The following is a 23178-nucleotide window of genomic DNA, read 5'->3' as shown; positions in this document are numbered from 1 at the left end:
CTAGTGCTTAACCTTCGGAGGGGAATCTAATTGCCATAATTTAGCCCAAATTGGTGAAGTTGCAGTCGCTTCAGGTTTCACAAAATTAGGTAGGACAAGTTTGTATCCTGATTTAACAAGGTATTCCCCTGAAGTAGAGAAATTCCATATTAGTGTATCTGCCTGGGTAGCCCGAGTAAACGGGATAGATAGAACCTTTGACACCTCCTCTGGAAGGAACAGTCCGGCAATTAAATCCACGTTCCAACCATTAAACATCCTTAGGTTTGCAACTGACAGATTCTTAGAACCAGGGACAACAGGGCTACGTGGGTAGAAATCACTATCATTTGGTAACCACGGATCGTGCCAAATGTTAACACTTGAACCGTTGCCAATTCTCCATCTAAACCCTTTTTTGAGAAGGGACTTAGCCGAAACCATGCTCCTCCATATAAGGCTGGGATTGTGCCCTAGGGGCGCATCCAAAACATTCCCCCCCGGAAAGTATTTTGCTCTGAGAACGGAACAAAGAAGAGTATTCGGTTCGGAGATAAGTCGCCAAATCTGTTTGCCAACTAGGGCAATGTTAAAGGAATAAAGATGTCGGAAGCCAAGGCCGCCCATAGACTTTCCCACGCACATTCAGTCCCAACAAAGCCAATGAATCCCTTTACCACCCGGACCCTGTGTACCCCACCAAAAGGAGTTCATAATTCTTTGCAGTTCATCACAGAAGGAAGTAACGGTTTTTGCACAAATTCTTTGCAGTTCATAATTCTTTGCACAAATTTTTACACTAAAAACAACGGTTTTTAGAGTTTTAATTTTATATTAAAAATATAAATGAGGTTACTACAACTTTAATACTTAACAAGTGCATTTTTATATTATAAATTTAAGTGTTCAACGAGTCAAAATTAATAAAATTGAATATGTTACAAAAACTTTGGTAAAAATTTATGTATTGAGGCAAATAAAATTGTTTACCGTTTTATAAAAGTTGAACATGTTGCATTTTACAATTGTTGAAGAGAGAGAGAGAGAGAGAGAGAGAGAGAGAGTAATATTTAATTGTCTCGCATCGCATCGGACCACACGTTGCACTGCAGATACAGCTTGAGAAGGCTCAAAAACCAACAGAAGAAGATGCTCTTTGTTTGCTATTGCCATTGGCATTGACTGAGTTGCCTTTTTTTTTTTTTTTGTCTGAGTAATTTCTTTACATTTTCTTCTTAAAAGTTGATGAAAAGATTGGATTTGAAGAAACTCTCTTGCTTAGGCCCTAACATATATATATATATATATATATATATCATCAAACAAATTTAATCACCTTAACAAGCAAATGAACATTTTTTGGAATAATTTCACATATCATTTAAAACAAACAACACTCTAATTTTATGAAGTACATCCATCCATATTAAAAAAGTTTTTCTAAATATATTTTTTTGTTGATAAGCTTTAAAAAATTTTTATGTGCATGATCTTAGTTGCCATCCAAATTCGAAAACCAAGACAAAGCTTTACCTACTCCAATGTTTTGCTGAAAATTTGGATTTTCTTAACTACATTTGAGGTTAGTAGTTGACCTATCTTTCTTAATAAAAAATCAATGGGATCCCAAAATTAGAGAAACATTTTCTAATCTAATTAAATTAATCTTGAGATGCTAATCAAAATGACATTGGAGTTAGTAGAATCTTTGTTTTGTAATACGGCTCTTGCTTTTAATTAATCCAGGAAGCATGTCTGTCAGTTTCCTTTGAACATTGGTGCATGGCTTCGCTCAAAAAACCAGTCTGTTGTCTCTATTATTATTATTATTATTATTATTATTATTATTATTATTATTATTTTTATAAATTATGTATCTTTCTGACTTATTTTTTGATTAAATTTGTGCATCGCACCAAATTAGAAACTTCTTCTAATGCCAAGATTTTCAATTTCAGTAGCCTATAGATAATAAAAGTTCATATCCAGAAGCAACTCACTCTAATCGATTTAATTATATATTTATTATTTTTATTTTTATTTCATGTTTATATAGCTATATGCAATAAAACAATTTGAATGCATGATGTAACATTATATTTCTTTTAATTATTAGTTTTTCATATTTATTATTATTATTATTATTATTAAATCTCAAATGTATAAATTAATTAAATAGTCTTGAAATCTAGGATCATAGTGCCTTTCCAGTCGTCTTGAAATCTGAAATGTTAAAAATCTTTTCAAGGTCTTGTATATCTGAAAATCTACGTTAATTGTGCATTAATTCAAATAACTTTGGATTATGTAAAAATTTTGTTTGTTCTTGTTTTAAAAAAAAAAAATTCTTCCAAGAAAACCACAAGCATGTCTGCCAATTTTGTCCACAAAATTTTAATGCTTGACTTGCTCAAGATCGAGACTGTATAACATTTTTTTTTTTTACATGAATTCCTGCATGCATTTTTGTTTAAAGATGATAATGATAATTTTATATATATATATAATCTATAATGATTAATTAATTACATTTTATACATGTTGTAGTAATTAATTACTTAAACCTGATTAGAAATAAGTGCCTGCAGGATCTTCCATGTTGACCCTTTGCCTCGATCCAAATTAGAAACTTCTTTTTTTATATATATATAAATTAGAAACTTCTTGAGATATCCAAACTATGATTAAAAAACTTATCCTCACAACAGACTATATATCTTAATTACCTTCCAAAAATTGAATAAATATTATACATACATATATAACATAAGATAATATTTCTTTTATTTTTAATAAATTTTCAATTTCACTTTGTTTTGATTTTTTTTTTTTTTTTTGACATTGAATATTGGGCATTTTATTATTAAGAGAAGAAACGAGCAATACAAGTAGGAACAATATCTCAAGTTCAAAAATAAGCCTCACGAGGAGCTGATTTAGCCAAAACATGAGCTATATCATTAGCTTGTCTTCTTATCCAAGCCAAGGTGACATTAGGCAATTGGACTAATTGTAGCTTACATTCAGAAATAACAACTCCAAACTCGGACCAGTCTTGGACAGAATTCCTCATAGCAAAGTAAACTTGCAGAAAATCGGTCTCAATCTGAATCTTCAAGCTGGAGTAGCCCGACAGCAATCAGGACAACACCGCTCTTAGCGCTTGAGCTTTTGCTGCTGCTGGAGAAGAAAAACCTTGCAATGAAGACGTTGCTGCTGATACAAACCCGCTATTACAATTTGAAATTACAGCACCAACGGCTCCGTGGCCGATAGAGGGGAGAAGAGTTGCATCAAAGTGTCAACAGGTGGCGGAAACCATTGACTACCTGCATGAGCACCTGTACCTGTATCTGAACCTGGCGACTTCCGCTGTGCGTTCTTCCAAGATGCTAGCATACTTCTGGCCCAAGTAACCACTTGATAGGGTCCTTCTTCCACTTGATTCTATTTCAACTCATTATAGCTCAACCAAACACTCCATAGTCCTATAATAAAACTCTAAAAAAAATTCGTTCTCCCACACCTTGTGTAAATGTCCAACAGGTGTAAGAAAGTTGGAAAATTCCTAATAGTAAGTTGAATGCCAAAAAGCTGCCAACAAACACTTACTCTTTGTTTTGATTTTAATAATCTACATTGCAGCACTTTATATATCAAAAATAAAAAGGCAACAGGCTTTCTCCTTGTTCTTTGACTAGCTAGAAACTAACAAAAGGGACTTTATCAGAATGTTATATGAATTTGTAAATATTCGGTCTATTTGGTAAATTAGCTGTTGTTGAAACGTTTAGCTGTTTGATTAGTTTTTCATAAAATACTACAAATGAAACGTTATATAAGTTAATTTTTTATAAAATACAATCTTAATCTCTAAAACTAGTCAAAACGTTATATTACCAAACACTGTCAAAATACTAAAATATAGTTAAAAATTTAATAACGAACACTAAAGAGAATTAGGCAATGGTAAGCCCACCAAAGACATTTCATGGCAAACAAAAACAATCCATTTGACCTATAACTTTCAGCCCTTTTGATGAGGCTACCTGCTTTATCTTTTGTAAATGTTACTTTCTTTTAGTTTTTAGAAACCAACACCACCCACTTTTTGTGTTAAGGGTTCAGAATGTTGCTAGCTAGCAGTAACCAGCAGCACCCTTCCGTTGTATGATCGAAAAAAATAAAGACAATATCTAATAAGTGGGAAAGAAGGATAATCCCCACTAATTATTTTAATATAAAATTTCCAACTTTCACATTTAATCATAAATAAATAAATAAATAATGAACACCGAGACATAATTTAATAGTTGTTTGTGATATCTTGAAAACTTTGTTAATCCCCAATTACGTGTAATGCAATAACAATAGCATTAGTTATCTAGGATTTGTAATTTAAAAAGAAATGGGGTTTTAGGGTTTAAACTTCTACTCTTTTATATTATTAGATTAGATAACTATTCAATCATTAGCTTATTAGGCTAATAATTTTTTTCCTTAGTCATTTGATTGAGCTCTTATGCAATACTAGTGTCATTAAATTTGTTAATTATGGCTAGAATAATAAAAATATTGACACTAATTACGATAGGCTATTATCTTTTTCTATAAATATTATATTTGGGCTAAATATATAAATTTAGTTAATTTTGTGGCGTCTTTAACTAAATATATAAACATTCAACTTGCAAAATAATAAAATCAATTAAAAATCTATTCGATTATTGAAAAGTGAAAACTATTGCTTTAAAATTTATGTTAATCATATATCAAATCAATATTTTATAGATAAAAATTAAAATTTTTAAAAATTGTCATTATTAATGTGAAAAGTGTATAATATTATCAAAATTTGTAATTTAAAAGACATAATATATCTCTCTCAAAATTGAAAGTGGATAAGATTAAAATAATAAAGACGAGGGGTAAAATTATGTATTTTGGCTATAATATTCATTGTTTGAATGTTTAATAGCATAAAGGCCATGTAATATAAAACGTAATTTGGTTGAAGCTCAAATCCCATGAATATTTTCTTGCTATGCACAAGTCAGTGATATCACCTCTAAGTTTCTTGTCTCTTTCTTCTTTTTTGGATAGCAGATTTTACTTTTAGGTATAAACCCCCTCCATCAATCAAACCCACGAGCTGATTTGCTCCTTTTCATGCAATGAAAAAAAAAAAAAAAAAAAGGCCATCAATGCAAAAAGCTCCAAAGGTGGAATTGCTTTCTAGGACAAGGGACTAGTAAAAAAAAAGAAAAATTGACAAACTTTTTAAGCACTATAAACTACACACACATATATATAGTACCTTCACATAAGCATGTCATGCTTTGCCCTATTCTTCATATCTCTACACTTGTTTTGTATGCTTCATATCAATAAGACAAATGGGTTTTTGGGTTTTGCATTAGATTTGCCAAGAATATATAATATAGTATATTCAGCTTTTTTATAAGAGCAAAAAAAGAAAAACTTGCCCATTTCTTGTGAGTAGTCTCTCTCCACTTCTGTGGTATCTCATATTAGAATTTAATGTTTTTTGGAATTTTCCATTATGTGGTGTGTTTTTCTTTGCATATTACTTTGTCAATATCTTATGGTGCTACTTGCTCTGCATTTAATGCTATTTCAGTGAACTTTTTTTTTTCTACTGTGGGGTCTGAACAGAATTTTCTTTGCCACACTATGCATGAATTGATGTGGCGGGCAGATTCAACTTTGAAGCCATTCAAGTTCATGGAAACAAGAGTTTCAAAGCATAAACGTTCTGTTAGGTACTCTTTTCATTCTTTTCTACTACTATAATCACTTTTCATGTTTGTTAAATGTTTTAACTCTTAATCTTTTTGTAGGATGATGGTTTCTTGGTATTTATAGGTATAATTTAGGTGCAGTCGCTTCTTTCATTTTTGGGTTGACAATATTATATATAAGCTGTTAGATGATTTGCTCTGTGAGCCTCTGAACCATTATTTTTCAAAGAATGAACTGGTTTTGCTAGATATTAGAATTTGAGCTTTCTCTAATATAAAAGATTTTCACCTTAAGATAGTGTAGATAGTTTCCCTTTTGCTTTTATTTTTGGCTATATTTTCTTTCTCACCTTCTTGCTAATGAATTATCGTTATATCCATTAAGTCTATAAGTACTTGTTCTGCATTATAATAACTTGACAATTAATCTGTCTTCTTCCCATTGACAGTGATCCAGTTGAAAGAAAAGTGGAGAAACACCAAGCAAGTAAATTTTATTTAGCTTCTCATAATATAAAATTGGTACGAATTGAATTTTTCTTTTAAAAGTTTATGCTTATATAATTTTTAAAAAACAATGTTGGATTTAAAAACCAATAAGTTCTGTCCATGTTTGATTCCATTAAGTTTGAGCTATTTTCTTGTTGATTTTTTTTCTATAGAACAAAATGGAACAACTGAAGGACTGTGTTGAAGACAACAACAGGCAACCTCCCAGCACAGAGGTTGAAGATTCTTTAAAGGAAGAGGTGAATATCTCTTAAATTTTGTCTGTGCTCACTGCCTAGAATATTCACAGAGCTCACGTAGAAATGCAAAATATGTGGGCACCAAACCTTAAAGCCCCTGCTTATTTCCAACCTATAAAGTTAAGGGCTTCATTGTATTCTCTTTCTGAGTTTCTATTATTTCTCTCTAAAGTGCATAGACTCTAGGCCAAAAATTCAAACTAAAACAGAAAAATATAAGTAAAAGGGGAAATTTTAAAGGGCTGAAAGAATTTAAAATAACACGGCAGCAGCTTGCACCATCAAAGTTTAATGCATCGAACTCTTATTCATTTGGGGAATTTTTGAGTTATGATATGGTTTTTCCCCTTTATTGTGCAGATTGTGGCGCTTCAGGACCAATTGCAGGACCAGTTTGTGACACGCAATGCATTGGAGAAGGCAATGAGAAGTTACTCTTACACCCCTTTTTCCTATGCAGCTATGAATAATAAGTCAGTCCCAAAGGTTAAATTCCTCCTCTTGAAAAATTATAGAATAAGTTTATACATCCTAAAATAAAAGCTTATGCACAAATATAACTATATTGAATTTTTTGACGTGAATAGTTCTCTCTGTATTGTAACTCTGGCTCTTGGAGTTTTAGCAAGTGGGTTAAAACTTGTTCTAAAAAATTTTTGCAGGAAACTAAAGAACTGATTAAGGAAGTTGCAGTGTTAGAACTAGAGGTTGTATACATGGAACGGTATCTTCTCTCTTTGTACAGAAATACATTTGATCAACAAATGTCATCTTACTCATCCATTGATGAAAGATGCAAAATGAATTCTATCATGCATAAAGGGGTGTTTCCAGAAGTTCCAAGAGAAGATATTATCACAAGTATACACAGTTCAGTTAATCAGTCAAGTATTTTTTCTTGCAATCGAAGTTCAAGTGCAAATCAAAATAAGGAATGCAATGGAAGTTCAGAAACAGAAAAGTTGTTTGATTCTAGTATTCATCAATGTCACTTTTCAAGATCTCAGCGTTCCTTTGGAATTTCTTCTCCGGCCATGAAATCTATCACTAGAGCTGTAGACGCGTACCATTCCCTCCCATTGTCAATGCTAGAGGTAACTTGATCAAGTTGAGACTTAGATCTTCTCAATAATTTTCAGTAAAATGTTTTCTTTTATTTAGTAACATTAACAAAATGATGTGATTAAATTTGTATTTTCCTCTTCAGAAAGCTCAGAATAATTATTCAAGTGCAACTAGTCTGGCCGAACATCTTGGGACTGGTTTTAATGATTATCTACTAGAAACACCAAACTCGCTTTCAGAAGAGATGATCAGGTGCATCTCAGCCATATATTGTGAACTAGCAGATCCACCTATGACAGATCACGATTATCCTTCCTCTCCCGGTGCTTCATTCTCTCCATCAACAAATGAGTTGCCAACACAAGGCCAGGGAGAGACATGGAGCCCCCCATCAAAGAACTTTTCATCCTTCAATTCATCTCTTGACAACCCGTTCCATATTGGAGATTCTAAGGAGTTCAATGGACCATACTCCATAATGGCAAAGGTCCAATGGATCCATAGAGATAGTCAAAAGCTAAAAGCTATGCAGCATAAGCTACAGCATTTTAGGTGAGCGTATCACTATATAGTTTGATTCAACAACATATTTTTCATATCTATTAAATAGAAATGCAGTTGAAAACCAAAAACTGTTGCATTTCAGGTCACTTGTCTCCCAATTGGAAGCAGTTAATCCTAGAAATTTGAAATACGAGGAGAAGCTAGCTTTTTGGATTAATGTGCATAATGCACTAATTATGCATGTAATTTTCTACACCAAGTATAAATTGCTGATGATTAGTTTGTTTTACATTATATTTCTGTTATTAATTTCTGAACAACTTGCATTCTGCTGCTCTATACAGGCATTTTTGGTTTATGGGATTCCAAAAAGTAATACAAAAAGAATGTCTTTAGTACTCAAGGTGAGCAAAACTTTTCCGATTACTTCAATATAAAAAAATGTCAGTTTAGTTTATCATTTTCACACTGTCTTTTACGTTTCAGGCTGCATACAATGTGGGGGGTCATACTATTAATGTAGACATGATACAGAGTTCTATTCTGGGTTGTCAATTGCTCCGTCCAGGACAAGTAATTTTTAAAGATCATTCTGTTTTTATCATCTGGAATTTGGATTCATGTTTAAACATGACTTCTCCAAAATTGTGCAAAATATTCTGACCTCTTAGAAAATAAATATATTACTCCCATAGTATTGAACTTCTACGACGAGCAATTCAAGCTATTTGATTTTTTATTGGAGCTTATTTTGCTTGCAGTGGCTACGACAATTATTTTTCTCAAAGACAAAATTCAAGGTTGGAGATCCTAGGAAAGCTTATTCTATTGATCTCCCTGAACCTCGCTTACATTTTGCACTATGTGCGGGAAGCAGTTCTGATCCTGCGGTATGTTATTTTAGGTACAAGACTTTTTAAATAATGCATACATGATAACAATGCCTTTTATGTGTTGATGGAAAGGTATATAAAAGGCTATTTGCTTCTTCTGGCATGTAAGTAATTAAAGTATTGTACTTGTTCAGGTTCGAATGTATACTGCCAAGAGAGTGTTCGAAGATTTGGAAGCTGCAAAAGAAGAGTACATTCAATCAAACATAATTATACATAAAGAAAAGAAAATCCTTCTTCCAAAGATTGTGGAATGCTATGCCAAGGAACTAGATCTTTGTCCTGCTGGTTTATTAGATATGATAGAACATTTACTGCCTAATTCTTTGAGAAAGAGCATTCAGCAATATCAACACAGAAAATCTGGCAAGCATATTGAGTGGATTCCACACAACGTTGTGTTCCGATATCTGCTCTCAAAAGAATTATCCTAATGATCAAAATGCTACTTAGCAGTCTGGTTCTTCGATATATTTCTCAGTTCTGCTAGCAAGAACATGTGGAATGATATGTGGATCATACTTTATATGGTCAACTTTTATGCTAATGATCATGTGGAATATTAAAGTCAGCTTCTTATATGTTTGGTGATCAAGTAGGCTGAAGATCATTAAGCTCTGATAAGATCAAAGATTTCTGAAACAATTGGCTTTCAAGGGAAACGAGAAAAACAGTAGCAGAAGTCAAGTAAGTAGCAGAAGTCAATTAAGTGTTGGTATATTGAGCTCTTAAAGGACTTGAGCTTGTCTGATCATCATTCGAAGAACATCATCGTTGTGATTCGGCTATAATTCCCAGTTGTCTTGCTTACAATTTCCAGTTAGTTTTTCATGTACACAAGATTAGAATGGTTGCTATTTCAGAGTTTGAATATTATAATATTCGACTTGAGTGGTTTACTAGTTCCATTAAATATTTCAATTTAATATAATTTTAAATATATATACCAATAATATTATCCTAAAGTCTAAATTTGTCTGTACATTTTCCACTATAATATGATGAATCATGAGAAAAGATGGAGATTAATTAGTAACCACCACCAACAATCTCTCGTTGATATCTCATTCACACACTTCTAGCTTGAACTGCCTAAATACTTTTGACTTTTCCTTCCAAGTCTAAACAGCTACCTTCTCTCTTTTTGACTATATATTTTAATGGGGAAAGACAGAAATAGCAAGAAAAGAACTTTTGTACTATCTTGATTTACATTAGAATTTTGAAAATGAAAATTATTTCACACCTATTTTCTCACATATAAAACTTAATGTTAGACATTCAATTTATTTAATTTGATCCATCAAATCAATCTATACATGTAATTTTTTTTTTTTTTTTTTGAAAGGAATCTATACATGTATATAATATATAAAAAAATTTGTGTTCTGATTTTTATATTTAAGATTTTTTATTTTGTTCTTAAAGAGAGAAGAAATTAAATGAATAAATGATATGTTTTTGTGAGATTATATATATATATATATATATATATATATATATATAAAATTTATTTTCTATTAATTATTATTGAAATTAGAAAAATATCATCCCAAACTAAAAATAAAAATCAGAAATGTAAAAATTAAAAAATAATAAGGAGAATATCAAAATAGAAAGATTTTCCCTGAACCACACATCCTCTCTTTTTCAAAAGCAAAACAAAAGAAAAAATAATCAAAATTTTAATTGGTTTGAATTTTATTTATAGGGTTTTTCAGCACACGAGAAGTGAAAAAGAGTCACTTGTCAATTGCCAAAAACAAAAACAACAGAAACAGTGACAAAGATCTCTATCTGCTGAGAGAGCACCACAATCACTTAAATAGCACAACAAGCCCAACCCAAGAAACCCTTTTGGCGCTTCTGCTACATAATACAAACAAACAAACAAAATCTCTCAAAGACCAAAAGTTAAACCTTTCTAATGTCTGGGAAACTCACATAGAGAGAGAGAGAGGGAGAGGGAGAGAGACAGACAGAGCTGCAATGGAAGAAGAGGGGGTTGAGGTAGTATTGGCTAGAGCCATTGAATTGAGGTTAAAGATCAGCAATTGCATCCAAAAAGCAAGTACTAAAACCAACAACAGCAATATCAATGGTAATTCTATATCTTTTAAAGAAAACAAAGAAAAAGAGGGTTTTGAAGAGGGCGTGATTGGGAAAGGGGAGAATGAAAAAAACCCTAATTCTCAGTCAATTACTGGGGGGTCATTGAATGAAGCAGAGGAAGAAGACGAAGAGGCTGAAAGGCTTTTGCTTATCCGTGATGCACTTGAATCTCTTGAACACCAGCTCTCTAACTTGCAGGTACAGTACCCAAATCTGAAAATTAGGGTTTTACAACAAAGATCCAAACTTGGGCATTTCTTTCCTTTTTTTACAAAGACATTGGCTTGGATATTTGTGAAACGGAAAATTATAAAGATTTTTATTGAGATTGATAATGATGATTTATTGTCAGTGATTTTCATTTGTGACGTTAAATAAAATAAATTGTTTAGATAAGCCTGTTTTACTTTGCTTTTGATTAACTGGGTTCTAGTTTAGGTGACATCAAAAGGGACATCGAAAGAGTGACCGACTTTCCTGTATTCTGTATTTAAGTTATGTGTGTATATCTTTTAACTTTGATATCAATTTGTTTGAAAACTCCTTTCTTACATCATTTTTATGGTTAGTTCATTGGTAAATTAAACATGCCATTAGACATTTGGAACTGAGGTTGCAGTGCTATTTGTATTTGTATGAAGTTGACTAGTTACTGTTTCTGTATTTGGAGTGTTTAATGCTGTTCAAGTCTACACCAAAAGCGCCTAAGCTTATGGTCATTCATAAACCTCCTTCTGTTATCATTTTATTTTTGGTACTTAGGAAATTTGTCCTGTTAATAATTTTAAAGCACCAAATGACCATGATTATGCGCAATTAAACAGATTACTTGCCAATATCTTGCTGGAACTGTTAGATCACTGGTGTTTTGATAATCCAAAAACTAACCTCAATGATTTCAATATTCCTACTGAATGAAGTTGTATTATAGGTCCATGAAAATGACCAACACATGGAAATGGTCTTGAGATGATCTATTTTTGGCTGCTTAGTAGGTTATTAATTGAGTGCTTGCTTGTACTGACAAATTGATGATCTTTGATTTCCCCTAAATCAATTGAAGGAATATGCTCTATTGGCTGCAGAATGTAAGAAACGATGTATGTGTGTGTGAATAGATGAAATACTGAAATATAGGGATAATTTCCAAGATGAAGATGAATTTATCCAGGTGTGTTCATGTCCTATATCAACAGGCTTTCTTATCCCCTGTCTAAAGGAGATGAAAGGATGCGCTATTTAAGCTGTTTAATTTTTTAAGCCAAGGGTACTTCACATATCCATATGTTGCTCTAAAGGGAAAGGAAACATTATTCCATTTGTTCGAGAATCATGAAGATGATGCTAATGGGCAGCATATGGTTAGCACCTGATGGAACTCTATAAAATGTTGAAGTGGATATCAGGCAAATAGATGATGGCATCTGGTCAACAATCTAGACATGCTACTTTGATGAACTGATTAAAGTTTCAACCAAAATCACTGATTACATATATGCTCTGATTTGTGAATTTAGTTCTTCTTTATTGCTGTAAACCAAACAAGATGGCTTTTCTTTTATGGAGTTTTTGTATGATATGTAAACTCTTCCTTTTGGCTTGCTGTGGACCTAATGAAACAATTTTCTGCTTCTTGATCTGATCATTTTCAAAAATTCCTTCAGTGTTCTTGAACGTGGCTCAAGTTTCTTGCTTGGGAGTGAGATGATTATGTGTAAAATATTCCTAGCTTCATTCCACTCATTTGTTATTCCAGGAAAATTCCATCCCTTTGTTTTTCTCTCATGTTTGCATTTGTGGTTATATCCATATGCTTGTTCCCACATGTTCGGGCGGTGCTCATATGACTCAAGAAGTGGAGGGCAGGCTTGCAAAATATTATGTTGTTTGAATCCAAAGATAGTTTCTTTTTACTTTTATATATGTAAGAGCTATTGTAAATATGAAGTTTAAAATCACAAGGGTACATGTTTTGATCTAACAAAGGGATGAATAGAAACAGAGTAGCTTCTGTGAAATGTCATACATAATGATTATAAACCCCTTAATTGTATTCCTCTGGTGGCCAGGATTTGCAGCAACAACAACGTTATGAGAGGGAAGTTGCTCTCAGTGAGATTGAGCATAGCCGCAAGATGTTGTTAGATAAGCTAAAGGAGTATAAAGGGGAAGACTTAGAAGTGATACAGGAAGCTTCTGCATTTGCTGGTGAAACAGTGGAGCATAACAATGATCTCTTGCTTCCTCCTTATCCAAGCCGCCTTCCACAGTCCCTAGTTGTAGACAACCGCCATGCGTTACACTTTCCTTCCACACGCAAGTTTGTGCGGAATGGTATAATCTCTGGTGAAGCAAAGAAGAATTTGAATGGATTAGGGAGCAATCAGGCGCAGGATATGCCCAAAAACTCAAGTAAAGGACTGGGACATGTCATTGGTGCAGCAGCTAAGACAGTGATCACACTCATCGGTGTGATATCTGTGTTAAGCTTGTCTGGTTTTGGACCTAGTCTCGGGAAAAAGAATACACCTTTTAAAATTTTGGGCTTCTTTCAGCAACCAGCAACTGAAGAAAAGAGAAGCATGCGATGCCCACCTGGGAGAGTTCTAGTTGTGGAAGATGGTGAAGCTCGATGCATCGTGAAAGAGAGGGTTGCAATTCCTTTTGAATCAGTGGTTACAAAACCAGATTTAAGTTATGGATGTGGCTAATTTGGTACCCTGTAGCCTATCCTTGTTTTTCCTTTCTTAAGTTTTTCTTCTCTCTTTTGGTAGATCCAATGATCCATTGTCTATCCTTTGTATATCTTGTTTCTTCATTATTACGGTGTGAAGATTTTGATTTAATAGTCTACACTAGTTGTTATAATAATAATAATTCAAGGTTGGTGCTTGTGTAAGGTGGGAAGCCATAATTTGTTCCAGATCCAATAATCTACCATTTTTAACAAAGTTCAACATCAGAAAACATATTATTTGTCTATGGTTCTTTCTTTTTTTCTCCCAGGAAAATTGACTGATGTTTCAGTTCTAGGTTCTGGTTGGTTTCTCTGTGAAATCATGAAACCGTAGCTGAAATGATTAAAAGCCAAAACATTTTCTGTGATTTTTTAGTGGAGTGGGAAGTCCATTTAGGGGAATCATCTTCTGAGGTCGAAAGTTAGAATATAAAGAAGAGTATTCACTGTATTCAAGATTATGGTTTTGTTTTTGCACATTGACGTCCACATTATGGCAACATGTCTTAGTGCATGCACTTAAATAATAAATATATAATAAATATAGAGACATGTTATTATAAATAATAATAATACAATAAATTAGAAGACATAAAGAAGTTGTCTCCACCCTTGCTTGAAAGGTTATTTCTAATTTAACTTTTTAACACAGTCGGACCCTTTTTTGTAATCAGAACCCAACTGGTGAAGCTACTTCTTATATCTTAGATTTGCATTATTGATACTTCTGTCAGATGATTCTCGGGGATACCAACGCTATTAGTTCTGGGGCTACTTTGCTACTCTCTGATGGTCAGTTTCCTTTGGCTTTTCCTTTCTTCAATTTCAATCACACTTCCCTTTTAATAAGTACCATCTAATCTTTCTTTTTGTTGTTTTTCTGTGGAAAAAATAATTGCAGCTACAGGCATCAAGAAGAATGGCAGAAGAGGTATCTATAAGAATTATGTAACTCAGAATTTTGGCCCCAGACTCTTGCATAAGCAATCCTTGCACTTGTCATGGGTCAGAAAAGATGGACCAGTACATGTAATATGCAAAAACCCAAAGTATCTCACAGGTAAGTTCCTTCATCTAATCTTGGGTTAGGTCTGTTTTTCCGTTCCCTTTGTTTTAAGCACTAAAATTATGATTTTTGAATTTATGAAAGGCGTGGAGAGCAGTATAAAACTGAAAGTGAGTGCATTTACAGAAGAGCAGGAAACTCTAGTGGTCAAATCATGGAACTCAATGAAGAAGAATGCTCCAGAATTGGGTCTAAAATTCTTCATTAAGTAAATCAACCTTCTTTATATTTGAATCTTGACCAAAGAAGTTAATCTGAAACTAAACGCTTCTTCTTTTTTGGTTTATTGTGTTAAATTACTAGTGGATTTGTGATTTGCATGTGAGTTCTGAGTTGGATTTTGCAGAGTCTTTGAGATCGCACCATCTGCAAAAAAGCTGTTCACATTTTTGAGAGACTCGGATGTTCCTGTAGAGCAGAATCCAAGACTTAAACCTCATGCCATGACTGTCTTTGTTATGGTGAGTCCATTCTTCTGTTACTAATCATCTCCATAAATCTTAACCAAACATAATCTTAAAGTAGAAACACGAACATCTGTTCAAGAAAGTAATTTAAGAGAATCCCAATCGATTAATCATCTATTTGTCAAGATATTTAGAAATTAGGCTATTGCTGTCTTGCAGACCTGTGAATCAGCAGAGCAACTTCGAAAAGCCGGCAAAGTAACTGTAAAAGAGTCCAGTCTGAAAGATTTAGGAGCTACCCATTTCAAATACGGGGTAGTTGATGAACATTTTGAGGTATCAGTTCTGATATAGTATTTCGTTAAACTATAGAAACAAATATTTTATACAGCCGTAGTAAGTTTCAAATAATTATGTTGATGATTCATATATAGGTAGTGAAGTATGCATTGCTTGAAACCATAAAAGAAGCAGTACCAGAAATGTGGTCACCTGAAATGAAGAATGCTTGGGCAGAAGCTTATGATCAGCTAGCTGCTGCTATCAGAAATGAAATGAAACCTTCTTCGGAAGCATTTTAACAGAGAGATGTTTGATGTATTAAGCTCTAGCTTCAATAATAGCAAACAACTTTGATGATTAAGATTGTACACATGAAAATTTGGGGATTTTGTATGAATTTAATAAAATTGTGTGATCGTATTCCACCAAGGTGTTTACAAATAGAATGAGAATGACTTACGCATCAAATTGGCACCTGAATTTTTACCATTCATCTAATCAAGTTCAATAAATTCTTTTCATTTTAATTGACTGCTGAAGTTCTAAGTTTACTTAGTTTAGTTCAAATCTATCTTACAAGAAATTGAAAATAGTAAAATGTACGCAAGTAATAAAACATTCACATCCAATTATTATAATTAGATTTCGATTGAACACATTTACGGTGAAGCTAACTTCTACACGGATTTCTTAGTTAAACTTGCCAGTTCAGTGGCTTTGTATTCTTTATTATAATCGGATTTCTATTTCATTTTGCAACTTTTTTGTTATTTTAAATTATTATGGACGTATAAGATTTCAATTCGATCATTATCTTCTAATCAAGTTTCTCCTTTCTTTTAAATAATTGATTTTTCAAATGGGGGAAAATGAAGGTGCAGATGGGATAAATTAGATCAGATTCATTGACCAATTAGATGGAAAATAACATATTGAATTTGATTGGACAAGTTGTGAAAGTTCAGCAACTAATTTAATATTCTAGCCAATTTTGAAAATTGAATTGTTGCATTTTAAGAAAAATACAATTCGTAGAATCTCCTTCCATTATTATTATTATTATTTTGTATCAGTAGAAGGGAAATTCAAATTGAATAATATATTAGTTATATAACTTTATTACAATCCAACTTGAACACCCAAAACCAGGTATTTCTAGGTTGAAACTAACAGCTGAGTGAGTCCCATGGTTTTAGACCTATGGATGCTACAACAGTTCATATCGGTACACGAACAAAAAATAATGGCTTTCAAATGTATTGAAGAGTTAACCTTATCTGCTTCAAATTTTGCATGTATAAATAATGGCTGCAAATAGTTAACCAACACCATAATCAAAGTCACCATCTAATTAAATATCGTAGTTCTAAAATTAAAGGCCATGAGTAGCTTGGAATGCAAAGGTTTTACAGAAGAGCAAGAAGCTCTGGTAGTCAAGTCATGGAATGTAATGAAGAAAAATTCTGCAGAATTGGGTCTTCAATTATTCTTGAAGTAATTGATCAAACCCATTTGTGTATATATGTTTTTACATCAGAAAATTCTTAAAGAAAAAGGATATGCCAAGATTTGATATTTTTTAAAATTTTATATTTTAATTAAATGGGATTGTGTTTTTTTGCAGGATATTTGAGATTGCACCATCAGCACAGAAGATGTTCTCATTCTTGCGAGACTCTAATGTTCCTCTTCACCAAAATGCGAAGCTTAAGCCCCATGCCATGTCTGTCTTTATCATGGTAACTATACAATATTTAATCAAGAATATTAACTAAACAAGTTCATTATTAATACATATATTTTGTTAAAAAAATGGTGAAATAATGCATTTTAAGGTTCTGTTCTTGGGGTTCATTTGCAGACTTGTGAATCAGCAGTTCAACTAAGGAAAGCTGGCAAAGTTACTGTTAGAGAGTCTAGCTTAAAAAAATTGGGAGCTGTCCACTTCAAATATGGAGTTGTGGATGAACATTTCGAGGTATGATTCCTATATATATATATTAATAAAATATTTGGGGAAAAGAAAAGTATTTTTAGTGAAAATATATTAATTTAATTTAACTAGTCCTTAAAAAAAGTTATTTGTACATGCAGGTGACAAAGTTTGCCCTAATGGAGACAATAAAGGAAGCTGTACCAGAAATGTGGTCAGCAGAAATGAAGAATGCTTGGGGTGAAGCTTATGACCTGCTGGTTGCTGCCATTAAGACTGAAATGAAGCCATCCACATAGGAAAATGTCTCTCCTTAAATTCTGATAAATTTTGTTTTATTAGAACATTAATTAAGAGTAATTAATTATGCTAGTCTGTAATTGTATGTGCTTTTACATAGTTGTTTCTACATGTCACTGTAATGAAATAATTGATGTTGTTTTCATTTGAATACAAACAATAACAGCTAAGTCAGTATGAGTCAGGCTATAGTAGTTCTCTATCTATATTTCGTCCTGTTCATAGCTAACTCTGCACTAATGCCAAGAAAGAGGAGGTTTTATTTAAATTTAAAATGAATAAATTCAATATTTCAGCATTTAATTGAATTATAAATTTGAATATTTCAACTTTATTTCAAATTTGGAAAAATCCAAAAAAAATTGAGTGCAAAAAAGTGCACAAGTTTGCACTTTCTGAGCACCTACTTGAAGACAGAACACGTGGAAATCTGGCAAGCATGAGTTGTTAGCACAGTTGGCACTTTTAGCCTATCAATTTGAAGCAAAATCTGTTTTCTCCTTCTAGCAACTAACTTACTGGAAAATTGGAGTCTTGTGTATTAATAAACTTTGTACAATTCAGCAAATAATGAAGTTAGATCAGCATTCATAACATTGCAACTTGTTCAAACCCTACCAAATTTTAGAATCTAGAAAAAATATTGCACAAATATTTTTGTTCAATGATTGAACTAATTTTTTTATTTTGGTTTAATGGGAAAAGAAAAAATTAAATCGCACTTCGGTAGAAATAAGTAACACCAATAGAGTTGTGTAATAATCATAAGAGAATACTAGAAAGAGGATCTTCCAAGATATAGGCAATGTTCGACAACATTTTTTTTAAGTAGCTTTTAGTCTTTTGATAATCCTAAACTTTATTTTTTATAGTTTTCGGTAATATAGCATTTCAACTAGCTATTAGAGTTTAAGATAGCGCATTATAAAAGGTTATCCTTGTAATATTTAGCTTTTAGTATTCTACGAAAAGTTTTTCAAACAACTATTAGCTACTCAAATAATTATATAATACAAAAATAGCTAATAACTACCAATACAGTTAATTTTACCCAACAGATCTATAATGCCTTGAAGAAAAAAGTAATAAAATGAGAAACTTAATCAACACTGTTGTTAGCCTCACCAAAGATATAAGTAATTGAACTAATATTGATATAATTGAATTCAGGTGCCTAAAATTGACCTCTCTAGCTCAAACTCCCATTCATCGATCCTTTTTCAGTGTAAATTATCAGTATTCAAATTCCATTATCAGGAACCGTCCAATCCGATTTGAGATTTAGTCACAATTAAGGTTTCTTACTTCTTCCCTTCATGTAGGTGCATTTAGTGGTGATCCAACCCATTCGTAAACCTTTTAATGTCAATGTAATGATATATTGTCTATAATAATATATCTTGCAAAAAAAAAAAGCTGCCTGCTTCATAGTGCCATGCCACTGATCTACGCACCTGATGATCAACTTTTCATTCCCATAATTATAAATCAACACCAAAAAATTTAAGCACATTTATCTCTGCTTTAATTCTGAATATGATGGAAAAGAATTCACAAAACAATTATTAATTCTGAATTAAGAAATTAAAAACTTGTTTGGGACCGTGATAGGATAAACTTTTCAGAATACATTACAACGTACTACTTTATAATCTCATTTTTGGAAAAAAAAAAATTTATAATTGATTCCATTTTTTATTTTATTTTATTAATGATTTATTATTTTTTTGATATATAAAAAAACTTAAATCCTTACTCTCATGTGCTAAAAAGTGATAATTTTTAATTTAAAACACTAGACATAACATAATGCATGCCTCATGTCTATGAAATCTAACTGAAACCTCTTCCACTTGAAACAAATCCAGTGTGCCAAAAGAATAATTTTTTTATTTTCATTTTAGACTTAAAAGAAATCTCACTTGATGAAAAGTTATGTACTGCATCAAATTATATTTTTAAATCCTATTTTGATTCAACTATATATATTAAATTCCAGTTCATGTTTTCATTTTTCCTCTTAAAAAAAAAATAATCAAATTGAATCTTACACACCACTTTGCCTCATTCTTTTAATATTTTCTATAGCATGGCTTGTTTGGGAGCAGCCCATTGTTACCATAAAAACTAAAGACCAAAAAGCAACAAGTTTAGGGTTTTGAAGAATAGGGCAATTTTCAATTTTCTGAAGGATATTCATGGCCAATTGTAGTTTATTTAGTAGGATAGTAACAAGTTGCTAAAGAGGCAAACTCACAATTTAATTAAAAGGCGATAAATTTTTAAGCATATAGTTAAAGTTATTAAAGCGACAGAAGAAGTCTTGTATTCGAATTTAAAATTTCTGTTTTCACCCGTGAAATGTAATTTAACGTTATAAATAATATCAGAATTAAATATACATTAATATCGATATCATTACATGACAAGATGTTGGGTTAATTTAAACAGTAAAAAGTACCGATTAGAGTTTAATAATAAGCCAACGGTAATTACTATCCTAATAAAGCCTTAACTACTTTATGTTCCTATAATGTGAAATGTGATGTCTAAAGTTGGCTTAGCAATTATATAGCATCAAAAGCTAAAAAAAAATAAACAATTACATATATAAATATTTGCCAATCACTAAAATAAATAATTAGACTTTCAATACTCAAATCAATTTAATGGTTGCTTCGTCCTTCCCCGCCGGAAAATTCACACCAACGATGTCAAAAGCAATCGGAATTTTACAAAACCGGTGACCACCAGCTGGCAACAATTTACTCCCATTAAACGATGTCGTTTTACTCGAAGGAGCATCGGAGTCCAGTTGATTAAGAGCAGCGCTAGCTTTAATAGCAAGTGCACATAATTCTTGCAAAGATAGCAAACCATTGGATTTAGAGAGTGGCAAGAGGAAATAAATCTGACCCAGTTGAAGTTCCTCATCATCTGGCACATGAGGCACGTGACAGTTAACGTACATAGATTCTGAGCTACAGAGAAAGCAATTTAGGTTCTGAGAAAGAACAACATTCGCCATTGTTGGTTGCTTCAATTCTTGAAGCTTCCCATCAATATGAACAATCTTGGTTGTGGGATATTGCCAATTTTGAGCAGTGAGAGTGAGAGTAGTATCCGTTTTTGTGTATTGAGGAGCTACACAATTACCCATTCTTGGATTATCTGTGTATTTGAAGAGTTAGGTTAGGGCTGTTTGTGTGGAAGTGAAGGTGTGTGGGATTTATATAGGAAGAAGAAAGGTATTGGAAAAGAATTATATTATTATAAGGCCAAGACTTTGACTACCCAATAGTGTTTTTTTTTTTTTCATCTTAATTAATGTTTTTTTTTATATGTTATTTATCAATTATGAGACTTCTTGTGGGCTGCTATTAATTGCCAAGGTGGGGGAATCTGCCTAGATTTGTTCAAGTCTCTGAGTGAGTGGTTTCGAACTTTTTGTTTTTGTTTGTATATGTTAATTTAACTCCTTTTGGAATGAGAAATAGAAAAGCAACTGCCTAACAAATGAGAAATGGTTTTTTTAAATTCTAACTATAAAGTAGAATACATAAATGCAATCAAAGATTCTATTGAGTTGTCAATTAATTAAAACTTTAATTAGCCATTGAGTAATATTTTCAACAATGAGCTTTCACTTAATGTATGGAGGTTATTACATTCAAAGATTCTATATATTAAGTTGAGGAACCCTAAACCGAACAGAGTAGTTCAGTCACAAATAGCACTTACAGAGTTAATCACCATGACTTAGGTTATGGGTTCGATTTTCTGCAACCCAAACTCCCCCTAGATCAATCCTTTTGCTTCCGAAAGCGAACAGAGATTTGTCAAGTTTGTAGACCGTTAAACGGATATGGACTACAGTATCCCGTGCAATTATATTAAAAAAAGGGAACCCTTGACTAATCTTTTAATAAGGGATTTTGAGTTAAAGTATTGAGATTATAAATAAAACTGAGAAGTTTCGAATTTAATCCTCTCATCAAGAATTGTGGATATGATTTGAATTGTATTAATATAAAACTTGAGTAAATCGAATTTTTTATTTGTTTATAAAATAAAATCGAAGTTCCATTTAATTTTCACTTACTTTTTGAGTTAAAAAGTTTAATTTTCAGGATTTTTAAAAATTAAACTTGTCGGTTGTTTCCTATTAAAATCAAAAAAAAAAAAAATGCTATTTTTATAACCGATCAATTTTGCTGATTATTTTGAGTTTGAAATTTTCATCTCAACCAAATTTAGCTCCAATTTATATCATTCATTTTAAAAAAGTAAAAAAAATAAAAAATAAATAAGCCAATAGAGAATAGGTTAGTTTAGTTACACTGAGTTGTTGATAATTACCATTGCCTAAATTACTACTAATAAGTGTTTGGCATTTGAAGATAGTAGGTAATTGTAATGTCTATATCAGGATTGAAACCTGCAATTTGTCAACAGAATGAACCAGAAAGGACAAACATTTCAGGATTGAAACCTGCAATTTCTGCTACTTCTATCATCTTCTTTGCCTTTCACACGCTACGGCTTTTGGATCCACTACTTCAACTTCTTATGTGGAGCAACTGGCTACCTAGTTATGTTTAACCGGTCATAAAAACCATTTATTTCCTTTAACCAGAAGAAAAAAAAAAAAAAAAAAGAAGAAACTTTTTTACTGAAAAATAATAAAAAGCTATGGTCGAATTGAAATTTATCATGCTGGCGCCAGTTAAACTCTTAATTTTCTTGTTCATTAAAATCTCTTAAGACACGTGCACTCATGCTCCATTTGTTTCTAAAAAATAATTCATCTGAAAAATATTTTTTAAATTTTTTAATATTTGAGGTGCTTAAAAAATCAATTAATGGAAAATAATTTTTTGGTTACATGAAAACTAAGTCATTTTCAAGGAAATTAACTTCTTATGTTTAAAGAAAAAAATATTTTTTAAATATTGACAAACTTACTATAACCTTATATATATATATACATATATATTAGTCACCGGTAGCCACCACCACTAATATTCACTAGTCAGTACAAGCCACGGACCACTATTGGCTACCACTAATTTATTTTATATTTATCATTTAAAAAATTTAAAGACAATTCAAAATATCACTAAAAAAGAAAAATAAATTCAAATTGAAAAAGCTTTTCACATGCACCTAACATCATATAACAGATTAATTAATTTCAGGGAAAAGGGAAGCAAAAAGGTGATTGAATTCAACAAACAAAAGGGGAAAAAAAAAAAAAGTTGTTTGGATGGGAAATTTCACTATAATTTCAAGTCTTGTTCGTATGCAGGCGCCACTCAATCACGTTTAGCTTGGAAGGCTTCAAATCGCACATGACCACAGTATGGAAGGAAGGAAGAAAGAAAGGAAG

At 32.0% G+C, this 23178-nt stretch overlaps 5 protein-coding genes across 7 annotated transcripts; 4 read left to right on the top strand and 1 right to left on the bottom strand.

Annotated features, from left to right (window-relative positions):
- On the bottom strand, positions 1-423 carry LOC149492414 (uncharacterized). The gene has a single exon (XM_089716429.1). The coding sequence runs from the start codon at positions 421-423 to the stop codon at positions 1-3; it is 423 nt and encodes a 140-aa protein (XP_089572555.1).
- A 4914-nt stretch (positions 424-5337) lies between these two features.
- Positions 5338-9917, top strand: LOC105631832 (ternary complex factor MIP1 leucine-zipper protein). 3 transcript variants are annotated; one of them, XM_020678463.3, is made up of 12 exons: positions 5338-5474; positions 5656-5762; positions 6191-6263; positions 6404-6490; positions 6851-6976; positions 7153-7584; positions 7698-8107; positions 8202-8301; positions 8404-8463; positions 8546-8632; positions 8821-8949; positions 9087-9917. In XM_020678463.3, exons 2-12 carry the CDS (start codon positions 5674-5676, stop codon positions 9384-9386), a joined length of 1893 nt encoding a protein of 630 aa, XP_020534122.1. In that variant the 5' UTR covers positions 5338-5474; positions 5656-5673; the 3' UTR covers positions 9387-9917. The 3 variants fall into 3 exon arrangements, with proteins under 3 accessions (XP_020534122.1, XP_012069414.1, XP_037497660.1); XM_012214024.4 differs by lacking the exon at positions 5338-5474 and having other exon boundaries at positions 5620-5762; XM_037641732.2 differs by lacking the exon at positions 5338-5474 and having other exon boundaries at positions 5620-5762; positions 8821-8963; positions 9087-9292.
- Positions 9918-10744: 827 nt separating this feature from the next.
- On the top strand, positions 10745-13963 carry PDV2 (plastid division2). The gene is made up of 2 exons (XM_037641733.2): positions 10745-11262; positions 13134-13963. Exons 1-2 carry the CDS (start codon positions 10942-10944, stop codon positions 13773-13775), a joined length of 963 nt encoding a protein of 320 aa, XP_037497661.1. The 5' UTR covers positions 10745-10941; the 3' UTR covers positions 13776-13963.
- Positions 13964-14410: 447 nt separating this feature from the next.
- On the top strand, positions 14411-15985 carry LOC105631821 (anaerobic nitrite reductase MHB1). The gene is made up of 6 exons (XM_020678832.3): positions 14411-14593; positions 14703-14861; positions 14952-15075; positions 15214-15328; positions 15494-15610; positions 15709-15985. The coding sequence occupies exons 1-6, from the start codon at positions 14536-14538 to the stop codon at positions 15853-15855; spliced, it is 720 nt and encodes a 239-aa protein (XP_020534491.1). The 5' UTR covers positions 14411-14535; the 3' UTR covers positions 15856-15985.
- An 888-nt stretch (positions 15986-16873) lies between these two features.
- Positions 16874-17934, top strand: HB1 (hemoglobin 1). Its single transcript, XM_012214000.4, has 4 exons — positions 16874-17050; positions 17181-17295; positions 17418-17534; positions 17651-17934. The coding sequence occupies exons 1-4, from the start codon at positions 16938-16940 to the stop codon at positions 17786-17788; spliced, it is 483 nt and encodes a 160-aa protein (XP_012069390.1). The 5' UTR covers positions 16874-16937; the 3' UTR covers positions 17789-17934.
- Positions 17935-23178: the final 5244 nt, after the last annotated feature.

This window comes from Jatropha curcas, chromosome 11 (assembly GCF_041381405.1).
Source record: "Jatropha curcas cultivar XTBG-Jc1 chromosome 11, XTBG_Jcur_1.0, whole genome shotgun sequence".
Classification (NCBI taxonomy): domain Eukaryota; kingdom Viridiplantae; phylum Streptophyta; class Magnoliopsida; order Malpighiales; family Euphorbiaceae; genus Jatropha; species Jatropha curcas.
Note: the sequence above shows the minus strand (reverse complement) of the source record. Positions and strands in the feature narration are given on the sequence as shown.

Coding starts and splice junctions, on each gene's coding strand:
- LOC149492414 (XM_089716429.1), bottom strand. CDS start 423: ATGGTTTCGGCTAAGTCCCTTCTCAAAAAAGGGTTTAGATGGAGAATT.
- LOC105631832 (XM_020678463.3), top strand. CDS start 5,674: ATGCATGAATTGATGTGGCGGGCAGATTCAACTTTGAAGCCATTCAAG. Junction 6,977..7,152: donor ATAATAAGTCAGTCCCAAAG/GTTAAATTCCTC, acceptor AAATTTTTGCAG/GAAACTAAAGAACTGATTAA. Junction 8,302..8,403: donor ATAATGCACTAATTATGCAT/GTAATTTTCTAC, acceptor TGCTCTATACAG/GCATTTTTGGTTTATGGGAT.
- PDV2 (XM_037641733.2), top strand. CDS start 10,942: ATGGAAGAAGAGGGGGTTGAGGTAGTATTGGCTAGAGCCATTGAATTG. Junction 11,263..13,133: donor ACCAGCTCTCTAACTTGCAG/GTACAGTACCCA, acceptor TCTGGTGGCCAG/GATTTGCAGCAACAACAACG.
- LOC105631821 (XM_020678832.3), top strand. CDS start 14,536: ATGATTCTCGGGGATACCAACGCTATTAGTTCTGGGGCTACTTTGCTA. Junction 14,594..14,702: donor TACTTTGCTACTCTCTGATG/GTCAGTTTCCTT, acceptor AAATAATTGCAG/CTACAGGCATCAAGAAGAAT. Junction 14,862..14,951: donor AAACCCAAAGTATCTCACAG/GTAAGTTCCTTC, acceptor AATTTATGAAAG/GCGTGGAGAGCAGTATAAAA.
- HB1 (XM_012214000.4), top strand. CDS start 16,938: ATGAGTAGCTTGGAATGCAAAGGTTTTACAGAAGAGCAAGAAGCTCTG. Junction 17,051..17,180: donor GGTCTTCAATTATTCTTGAA/GTAATTGATCAA, acceptor GTTTTTTTGCAG/GATATTTGAGATTGCACCAT. Junction 17,296..17,417: donor CCATGTCTGTCTTTATCATG/GTAACTATACAA, acceptor GTTCATTTGCAG/ACTTGTGAATCAGCAGTTCA.